Genomic DNA, 11,593 nt, shown 5'->3' on the forward strand with positions numbered 1-11,593 from the left:
ATTTTTAGGTTTGTTTTTTGTTCATTAACACGACATTTAAGACAATTCTATCTCCGCATCAAGGCAGTGCAATAATCACATAAGTTATTCTAATATCACTCTACTGATGCAAACAAACTAGCCTCGACAGGGCAGAAGCATTCCTTCTTCACTATCTATTTCAATACAAACAAACAAACAAACCACTACCCAAACTTCCGAATAGAATACACACAACAGTGCAAAAGGTGAACAATAACGACTTCAGCATCCAAACAAACACAGGGTTAATTTACTCACCATTTTTGAGATATTGGTCATTCTCCGGTTCTTCATGGAAGACAACTGGTTGATATTCATGTCCATATCAGATACTTCTTCACAGAGGAGGTGTTGCTGCGTAGTTTTTGTTGTCCACTTTCACCAAAAGTCCACCTTCCATGGCTGCTACCTAGCGCACGGTGTTAGCATAACTTAGTTAATTAAGCTAACGGATGATGTCACTTGATAGCTCACTTTCTTGTTGTTGAGTTAACAGCCTGTTGTGTTGTCCAAGTGCATTTGTCGAACGTTTCATGAGCCCACATTCAGTACATTCAATATTATTAGCGAGACAATATTGGCTATATACATGTCTGGATAATTGATTAATAAAGGAGCCAGCTTCACTTGGCGTTCTTCTTCCTCGTTTATTTTAATGGCGGACTACAAACCAAAGTGTTGTGGCATGCCACCACTCATCGTACCGTAGCGTGTAATGTTACGACTGTGAGAAGAACATTTTCTCATTTATGACTACATTTCAATTAAATAATAAATAAAACAAGAGAAAATATAATTTTATTTTTTTCCAGAAAACGGTTTCCTAAAGCCCATGGTGGCATCCTCAAATGCCATACTTTTTTCACAACAGGGGTAAAGAAACCAGATCATATTCAAACTAAAGAGGCTGGAATAAGATCATCTTTGATTTTCTCCAAAAAATTACATATACTGATTTATCAGCCAAAAGAGTATTTTGAGAATTAATTGATTAATAAAAGCAGCACTATTATTTATATTGGTCTATGTTCTTAATGTCTATATTTTGGGATACTGAAGTGATGAGTTTTTCTTTTTGAATGAGCACAAAAATAGCCTATAGGTTGTGAAATTATAACTGTATTTTGGACTTGAATTTGTAGCCTAAAACCAACATAAATGTGCCCAACTTCAGTCCCCAGAGTACATTTGATTGTCTAGAATTCCCTTGATTGATTTCTGTAGAAAATGAAATGACAAATTCTGCAGGTAAATAAAAGAGCAGAACATCAACAGGCTGGATTAGGAAAATGAATATTTGAACATGGTTAGAACAACATCTGTGATCAAAGGCTTAGCGGTTCAAGCCATTGGGAGAATCAAATTGAATGTGATCATGCATCTTTCATATATCTTTCCTAAAACATTCCTTAGTCTACCCAAAAGTAAACGTTCCTTATTTTTTTGCTGAGCCATCAATGCATGACTGTCCCCTTTGCCTTTGCCTTACTAGCAAAGGCAAAGGGGAGCAACAATGATTTGAATACATGTAATGAGGACACTGGAGGAAAGATTTAATGTCTGACTTATAGGAAGGAACCTTCAAACACAATACATCTAATGATGTCTGCAAGTCATAGGATTATTGTCAGGAGTTTTTTCAAAGCATTTATTGATAAGCTGGTGTTCAATGATCAATGTCGATTTGAAACCAATTTGGACCTTTACTTTACAATTGTACTTGTCACTCTAGAGAACATCCAATCTTCTTCATGACAACACTTGCTATAGTTAGTTTATCTTTGAATTATTTACATATATCCCTCTCATTACCTCAAGATGTAATTCTTCGGGGCAATAAATACTCTGAAAGTCATATTGCGATATATCTAAATCAATAGAGCCTATCTTTCTATCTATCTATCAATCTATTCATCTTTTTTTATATTAATGCTCTCTCTGTTTAATTATAATTGTACAAATATAAGTGTATACAGTGTGTAACGTATATTGTGTTTGGCAGGTGACTGGCTGGCTGGTATTCCACCCTACCCATTTTCCTCTTGAGGACATCCCATTCCAGGACATTGCTTTGGCCTTACTTCCCCCCAGCATGGAGATGGAACCCACTAAAGTCCCGTCAGAGGGCGGCCTCAATGTCACCCTCACCATCCGCCTCCTCATGCACGGAAAAGTAAGCAGACAGACTTTTTATCTGGCTTTGGTAAAAAAAAGATACGACATGCAGGGAAACAAGTGCCTAATTTAATGGGCCCTTAAGTTATTTATGACCTTTTAAGAAACCATTTGGAGCTAATTGATGTTCTCTCTAACAAGTCCAGAGCTATTATCCACTTTTAGGTCAGAAGCCTCAACACGTAGAGGGTCATTTCACTAATTGTATAGCTACCTTACACTAATTATGATGCCATTGGCTGTTATCACTGCTTGGACATGGACCAACTTATTTTTAACAGAGAACCTGTGTTTCAAGCTGACGGCATATACGTAAAAGAGGTTGACCAGGCAAAGAGGCTCTGGTGAAAATATGCTATTGGTTGCAACATGGGAAGAACATGGATCAAGCAGTTCTTCAAGTAGAACCACAAAGAAACTGATGACGCTTACAGAATGGAAACCAAGAGATTGAACATGTTCGCACTATTGGCAAGAATTTCAATTTTTTAAGTCAAGCAAGAAATGTGCTTGATGCTGTCTCACGAAAGCCAATCAGCATTGAATGTTCCTCCTTGAATACAGCTATGGGATATGGGATTCAGCGAGCAGTCTGTCACTGGTTTGATGTCATGACTGCAGACACAAAGTAGTTTGGTTCGACATATTGAAAGGCTTTTACGACATTCTCTACGTGGAAAGGGTGGTCCTTGGGCCATGACTGATGAAACGCTGTTGGTATCTTTGTCTCTCCGGTTTGCTAATTTAAATGACCAGAGTACAGACAAATGGACTGTATATATAAGCAAAGGTGTATTTAGGTCCTTGTGTGAATGGGCCTCTGCTGCTGACCATTGCCTTTCTGGAACAGTCATTTGTTTAGCTGAGAGATCCACATTCACATTAAACTCCCAAAACATCCACCAGCTGTACAACCCTTATTCTGAGAGAACAGCATCAAAACATTTGATATTAACATAGTGTATATATTGTCACCCCCAGTCAACCCCTCTCACCAGGCTCTGTGCAGAGTGTGACATCCACATGGGAATACAACATGACCTTGAGTATTACAAAAATGAAGTTGCTGAGCTTTGATTTTTGCTCTGCTGATCTTCTTCTTAAGCCCTTATATAGTACGACAGATTTGACGCGGAGGTCGGCCTCTCTGCATTAAAACCTCTTGGTGGCTGGAAGGCAGATGTCTTTGTCTTCTAGTACAGCTTTGCAATAGCTTGACCTCAATACAGTATACTTTGCAAGTTATCAGTGTCCTCACTCAATTTGTTCATCCTGCCAAATCTAGAGATCTATACCAAAGGGAAAAAGGGCATTAACAAATCCTTGGTTGAGGTTTTCCACTCTTTATTTCTGTGACCCATTTATTTGAAACTCCTTTGTTTCTCAACTTATTTTTTCCATTTATTTGATCTCTTTGAATCTTTCCAGGTGCTGATAGATTGAAGTTTTATGTCCATCCAATTTCGTGTTTTGTTTAAACGCAACTCCATTTGTATCATACCTTATTCCCCTAGATGATATTGGAAGGGTTGTAAATGCTTCTTTGGATGAAAAATGTTTATGACTTTCTCCTGAATTGCCCCGCTCAAGGACTTTTTCAACACTGGTCAAACTAATTCTTTACATATGAGATATAATGTGATGAACTGTATTTTGACAGGATTTCTATGTCCCATCTCTTTTTAGCATTGCCATAATTGCCTTGTTCCCTGTAGGATAGTATAACGTTTAGATTTTTTACTTTTTTGTTCAAGCAACTGAAGCATTCTCTGACTGTGTTCTGCCAATGTACTGTTTCACACGAAAGCTCATCATGTGTGAATATTTAGAGAAATTATCATAACCTAAAATACATTTAGTAGCCAGTGGTTCAAATGAATATATTACAAATCATTTTTGCATACACTTCCTGTCCATTCTCTAGTAATTTTATTAGCATACATCCATACATACATCATTTTTTGTGAATATCTTTCCAATTTATTATCTATTTTGTTTGTCGTTCTTTTGCACTTTTTTAAAGAGATAGTGTTCCAGTTGATATTTGTGTGGATTTTGTTCTAAGTTTCATTTTGTCCTTATTCCTTTCTTTGATTATAACATATACTTAAAGGTGGGGTATGTAATTTATTTCATTAACACTTTTTGTTATATTCCATGGAATGCTCTTAACATCCTGCTTTGGCAATAAATACATAAAAAAATGTTATCTGTGGAAGCCGTAGCGCTGTAAAAAGCACGACCAATCATCTGAGCCGGCCCGGCTAAAATAACTGGATGGCCTTCCATCTCGTGCACAAACTTATCTCGTGCCCTCATTGGTCATGTGCGCGTTCGTGTGTGCCGGAGGAGGGGCTCTGTAAGGAAGTGGCAGATTTTTTCCGGTTGTGTATTTTAAAATTCTAGCACACTCGAGCTGGTTTCTCCAAAATTACATACCCCACCTTTAATTAGCATTTAAACAGATCATTAAATGTTGAAAACTAAGACCGTCCTTGGCAACAGTATACTGTGTAGTCTGACATACAGAGCCACTGGGATCAGGTTGATCTGAAAACTCCACTCCAGACTTCTACTGACTCTGCTTAGCGTGTTCTATCTGCCCTCAGTGTTTTCAGGTTTCACAGAGCACAGAGTAAGTGGGCATCAACATTGTGTTCAGACACTTGTGAAGCGTGCTCTCCGGCTCCTCTTCTACTCTTTAAGAGCTGGTCAGATCTGTCTGTATGTGTATGTGTGGGTGAAAATTCTGGTTAAGATCCATCATGCTCGGTTAACCTCTGCTGTTTTTCTGCCTCTTCTGCAGAAAAGCTGTGGCAATTTTGCGTGAACTAAGAGCTGCAAGCACTTGTTCTGGGTCTGAACAGTTTGTTAAAGGGCAATGGCTTTGAGTGAAATAGAAAGAAGGTTTTTACTGCCTTAAATCTAGGGTGGGTAATGTGTTTTTGAAACATTTTGTTATATTTGTTGAAATGCACTTTGCATCATGACAAAACAAAGGCATATTTTTTAATATATGGTGGTTGCAGGAACATAATAAGTCCTTCCAATCATTCCATCTTCCAACCGGATGCCGGTGGTTTAATCTCTCCGTAATGATGTGTCCTTGGGCTAAATAATTAACCCCAAATTGCTCCCAATGGTATGCCCTGTGTATTTAAAAGCACTTTAAGGGGTCGTAAAGACCTATAAATTATTATAAAAATGCAGTCCATTTATCATTTGCACTTATTCCACAAGCTGCTACCTTGACTTGTTTGAGTAACAATATAGCAAATTTGGTCATTTTCGTTCATAATGCTATTTTATAGGACTGGCTTTGGAGTAATGCTTGAAGGGACAGGGATGTCGCCAATTTGGTCATTTTCTTGCTTGAGTTAAGCTTTTGGATTTTCTTTTTGCGAAGCGGCTATGGTATTTTAATTGGAAAAGATTAGGGAATATTGGGCTGGGTTTTTTCATTGGATAATGTTAAGGCCACGAGTTCATTTTAGAACCCACACTATACATCTTCACTGAGGTGCCCTTCTTGGTAGGGGGCGGGGGATCCCTGTCTCCATAAAACTAAACAACATACTTAATTACCTTTCAAGGGAAAATATATTTCTCCCAGATTATCTCTTAGCTTTAAGCATGTTGTGAATTGAAAGAAAACAAAACACACTATTCTATTCAAAACTAACTACATATATGTGTTAGGTGTGGTAAAAGATCCCTTGGCTTTAAGTATGTTTGTCATGTCCATTAGGTTACAGATCTACATTTTAAAAAGTAACGGTGACTTCTGATTTCACAAGAGACAATCATCCTTTTCGTCCAACTCCCTGACCTTTGCATACAAATATCGGTGATTTGTCAAAAACAAACGTAAACAGTGACATGTTTACCTTGAAGCGCAATTAACTATGTGGTTTTGTTGTGTAGGAATGTCATTTTAAGGAGACTTGGCTTGGCTTTGAAGTGTTGGAGAGCATGATCGGGTGCCCCTTGGGCTAGAAGTGCTTTGCTAAGACACAACCATTCCTCCACAGTGTTGAAGTCTGAAAAGTGTCCATTAACGTGCGTATACTGTCCTGGATACCCCTGCCTCTGAATCTAAATATTGTACGTCATAGATGTTTTTTGTTTTGGGTATGAATTTTTCATTACCATTTGTGGCTAGTAACAAAAGTATTACTGGAAATTCTTTGGAGTAAAGGATTAAACAAAAAGGCTTCAACGTCACAACGGATGTTACCCTGGCAGTCACCGAGGAGAGGTTAGTGAGTGTTGCTGGTGCAGTCAGCGCCGCCCCATGAAGAGTAACTGCATGCATATGGAGAGTGATACCCTCCACACTGTCATGCAGCCATGATCCTCTGCATGCCCCTTTACTGGTTAAACTTTGTCAAGGGATAACAGCAGCAAGGCAGTTTTAGTACTGTATATTCATACATAAGATTCTTCAATGAAGCCTTTTTTATAAACCATGTGTTTTTCTCTCTTTTATTGCAGGAGGTTGGAAGTATAATTGGAAAGGTATGTCATTTTTATCGTCACACATGTTTGTACTCATGGAAAAAACTTTGATTGAGGATTTTAATTGTATTTTTTAAACACAAATTCTCTTGAATGTTTCCACAGAAAGGGGAAACAGTAAAGAAGATGCGTGAAGAGGTGAGTTTCATTCTTGAAAAATCCTTGTAGCCTTTTTGCGTAACAATGTGATTTACTGCTATACTTTACAGAATAAAACAATTGCTTACATGCGTGTTGTTTTGTAGTGGCTTCAGTGATTACATTATTTCTGTTTAGTAGAGATTCATTCCTGAATTGAGGTCTTGCATTGACTTTTTTGACCCTATTGACAGTGCATGTTTTTTTTTCCAGAGTGGAGCCCGAATCAATATTTCCGAGGGTAACTGTCCCGAGAGGATTGTCACCATCACTGGACCAACAGACACCATCTTCAAGGCTTTTGCTATGATAGCCTACAAATTTGAGGAGGTATGACAAGATGCACAACTCACTGTGCTCATTAACTGATATTAAATTTGGAGTTGAAGGCCTTTTTTGCCATCTACTGTACATGTTCAAACAGCGTATCTGTCGGCCTGAGTTTATTAGTGTCATTTTAGGTAAGTGTTGAGTCCAATCCCATTTCATACAGTCTATCGTGGTGTTTCGGCTATTGTAACTCAATTTATCACAGCTGACACACAGGTCTGTCTATATGATAATGGGCTAGTTGGTATGATGCTTTATTTTGCACCAATTATTGTAGCTATTAAAGAGTGAACACAGACTTTACTGACACATATATATGTCGTGTTTACATAGCCAAGATGGCGGTCATTAAGTTTAAGAAATGTCCAGTGTTCTTGGTACTCATAGTTCGGGAGGCACTTATACACTCATAACAGCAAATGTAGTTATAGAAGTACGCAAATTGTGACTCAGCAATAGAGTAAATATGTATACACGCTCCTGCAGTGGTTGTTTGTATTTCAAAGCTTTAATACTGCAGGTGAATTTAAATGGCATCCTTTCGGCGACCTTCTCTGATCCTGTCTCTGATGTCACTTATCTAATTGATATACTTAAGCAGTGTGACTGGAACTTGAAATGATTTGTCCTCAATGACCTGCGTATAATCTGGCCGCTTGTTATTTACTGACAGAGCCAAAGAGCACTGCTTATCAGTCAACATATGAAAGGACGTTTGAAATATATGTTTTTCGGAGCTAGTCCTGGACTTTTACATTTGTTAAACTGATTTATGATGAGTCATTACTAAGTCATTAATTTGTTTGGGTCACATTGAAAATATTACCACTGCAAAATGAAATGTTCTTGTTTTTTAGGACATCATCAATTCCATGAGCAACAGCCAAGCAACCAGCAAGCCCCCTGTCACCTTGAGGCTCGTCGTGCCAGCCAGCCAGTGTGGCTCTCTCATAGGTAAAGGAGGCTCCAAAATCAAAGAAATGAGAGAGGTATGATATCAAACTTGTTTTAATTATTCATTACCATAAGTCAGGCCTTTTATAAGAATACACTTTTATCATTCCGTGTTACTTTGTGAGTCCTTATAGTAGAATAGATATGTAAATGTAATCATTGAATTGTTAAATTGGTCCTTTTCCTAAATGTTTTTTTTCACTTGATATGGTGGAAAATGAATATGAAAGTCCTGTAACAGGCTGTTCCCATTTAACTCCTAATTGCAGCACATTTAAAATGTCACATTGTTCATTCATCAGAACCTACTCCACAACAAAACCTGTATGATAAGTAAATGCGGTCTACAGGCACTGGGGAGCAAATTCAGATGATTAGCTCGGATGTGGGAGATATGGAGGGTTCAAGGGGCAAAGAACAGGCTGGGAATAGACACATACAACACAAACATCTGTAAACAAGACTGTTCACATCTGGCAGTAACATGCATCTTGGGGGATCTGAACACAAATGGACGGCTCTGAAAAGTTAAATTCCCACCTGGTACCATATACAAATGCATTTCCATATGTGTCTCTAGTGACCACTGGTGATTGGCTCTCACTTCTCTGCTCTATATGCACATTTACATATGCATAATTTCTGTTTTAAAAGACCAAATGCATTGGACTCTTCCTGTGCCTAGTGTCTCCAGTGACGCCTAGTTATTGGCTCTGACTTCTCTGCTTGATATGCCAATAAACACATGCATTATCTCTGTTTGCCAAGCCAAATGCATTGCACTTCCTGCGCCAGGTCTGCTGGAAATTGAAAAACAGAAGAATAACTCAGTACCAAATCGCCCAAGACGTTGCACTAAAAATATGCATGTATTTGGGCTTTTACAAACATTTCGGACGTGGAGAAAGCTACATTTTATTATGTATTATTCTGATATCCTTATCAGGAACACATTATGATAGATTAGCGTTGACACCACAATAGATATGCAGCCAAAGTTACCACAGACTACCGTACATCTGCAAGTAATTTTACTGATAGGATCACAATTTGTCTAAACAGTTTTTAGCACTTGTACCAAAACATTTACTGCCCCCAGTCTAATAAACCTTCCTCCAATGCCAGTTTGTTGTGGAAACGTGCTTTCTTCACTTCCTGTGCAGCATTGATTCACTGCAAGAGCAGACTCCTGTTAACATTGTACCTCAAAGTCCCTTGCTCTACTCCCTTGCTCTACTCCAGTCCACAGGGGCCCAGGTCCAGGTAGCAGGGGACATGCTGCCCAACTCCACAGAACGTGCAGTGACAATCTCCGGAACCCCAGAAGCCATCATCCAGTGTGTCAAACAAATATGTGTGGTCATGCTCGAGGTATGTTGAGATATAGCAAAACAACTTTCTTCAAATTGTAGTAAAGAAATTATATATTTCTGCAGATCTTACAAAAACCGGTATTGTGAACAGTTCAAGCTACAAGCGCTACAGTATGTTGCAGCTCTGGCAAGAGACTATTAGTTGTTATATTCAATTCTTGTTGTTAATGCATTTTCTCAGGGTTCAATTTGACAAGCAATCATTTTTTATAATTGAGGCTCAGGAAGCCAATTTGTCTCTTGCTATATCTTTTTTATATTACTGCAGACCTGATTCGACCTAGACAGAGAAACTGAAGAATTCATTTGTGGTGTAACTACTTTAAGAACTTTAACTGATAAAAATAATCTCATTACAGTGGAGTTGAAGCAATTTGTATTACCACTTGACCACGTCTTGTGTATAACTATCCATGAGAACTGTCAGGAAAAGCCTATTTCTGCAACATTAGGAAGACACTTGCTGTTTATGATATTGAATTTGGAGCTAATACCCATGTGGGTAATCCTCCTCCTACAGCAGCAGCTACAGAGGAAACCTGATTTAGCCTTCTCTCCACTGTCTTGAACAGCCTTGTTGCTGAAGCACAGCAAAAATCGATAAGTCTGTCGAAATTGTCAATTCAGAGCTGGAAATCCCCAACCTTCTCACTGAAATCCCCTCCCTGCTGCCGGAGAAATATAAGCCAGCAAAAAAGTAAGATAGAAAAGAGTTGCGGAGATTCAAGCTCTAGTCCTCAGGATTTACCTGCCGGGTCTATGTATTTTCCTATCTTTATGAATACATCTGCACTCAACAACTCCTTTATTTTTCATGAACAATATATTTAAAAAGCTGCCAGAAATAAGAAAAGAAAATCACAGTAAGCGCACAAACACATTATTGTCTCAGTTACTGAAAGTGATTACCTAGAATATTTCTACATTATTTTCAGTTATTTCTGCAATTTTCTTGATTTTCCCAATTATACCCTGTTCTTTTTCCTTTTAATCTCATCATTACTCGAAGCATTGCCAATATTGTCTGTCTTAGATTCATGACAATAAAGCATATTGGATGGGATCGAATCTTCCCTAATGATTATTGAATAATTATGGCTTTCCAAATCTATACCCTGCATGCATTAAATAACACACAGTAAATAGCTGGCTAGGAAAACATGAGTATTTTAAAGAAATAGTTCAAGATTTAGACAAATATTCTTATTAGGTTTCATACTAAAAATTAATTCAGGAGATCAATACCATCTGTTCATTGAATCTGAAGCTAGCTTAGCATACAGACAGGAAATGGGGAAACGGCTAGCTTGGCTCTGGTGAAAAGGTCACATCATCTGCATCTCATCACCACTAAAGGTCACTTACTCTGTTGCTTTTACAATTTAGTTTAAGTACAGATTAAACAAAGAAGACATGAAATGTTACTTTGTGAGGTAGTTATTTTGCTAAGCTAAGCTAAAATATTTAGCGTGGCCTAATTTTAGAGTTTCTGCTATCTTTATTCAACTTTTTCCTAATAAAGTAAGAACATGCTAACTGCCTCTCCTCTCTTTCTCTCAGTCTCCACCAAAAGGTGCCACCATCCCTTATCGCCCAAAGCCTGCCTCCACCCCGGTCATTTTTTCTGGTGGCCAGGTAAGCTGAGCTATCTTGTTAATTTCTGCCTACAGCTAACCTGAGACTTACTGCAGAATCAGCTGCTGCCTGCTGTTCCTGCAAGCCTTTTAACAGTTTTTGTCTGTGCCAACACAACCCTTTAACAAATCATGCTGTCCCTGTTCCAAAGCTTACATCATTGGTTGTAAGTCGCTTTGGATAAAAGCGTCTAACAAGTAACATGTAATTGGTTGTTTGTTTGCTAATGCTAAAATAGCCTGTGTTTACATTTTCCTGACAAGTGTGTTCCTTTTTTTTTTTTTTAACCTTTATTTATACAGATGAATCCCATTGAGATCATTGATCTCTTTTTCAAGGGAGACCTGCTCAAGTAGTTCCACATGAAACATAAAAACATAAATAGAACAACAAAAGGACATCATACAGCATCATTTACATAATTATCCACATAAACAGGTACCAATAGC

General features: G+C 38.1%; 1 protein-coding gene across 1 annotated transcript; it reads left to right on the forward strand.

Moving 5' to 3' along the window:
• Nucleotides 1-2,025: 2,025 nt before the first annotated feature.
• Nucleotides 2,026-11,144, forward strand: LOC104956764 (poly(rC)-binding protein 3; the record flags this gene model as incomplete). The annotated part of the gene is made up of 7 exons (XM_010784298.1): nucleotides 2,026-2,194; nucleotides 6,691-6,714; nucleotides 6,820-6,852; nucleotides 7,066-7,182; nucleotides 8,040-8,171; nucleotides 9,379-9,507; nucleotides 11,070-11,144. Coding segments are annotated over exons 1-7 (591 nt in total), but the record flags the coding sequence as incomplete, so codon positions are not given.
• Between the last annotated feature and the right edge of the window lie 449 nt (nucleotides 11,145-11,593).

The sequence above is a fragment of the Notothenia coriiceps genome, unplaced genomic scaffold, assembly GCF_000735185.1.
Source record: "Notothenia coriiceps isolate Sejong01 unplaced genomic scaffold, NC01 NC01_scaffold00026322, whole genome shotgun sequence".
Lineage (NCBI taxonomy): Eukaryota > Metazoa > Chordata > Actinopteri > Perciformes > Nototheniidae > Notothenia > Notothenia coriiceps.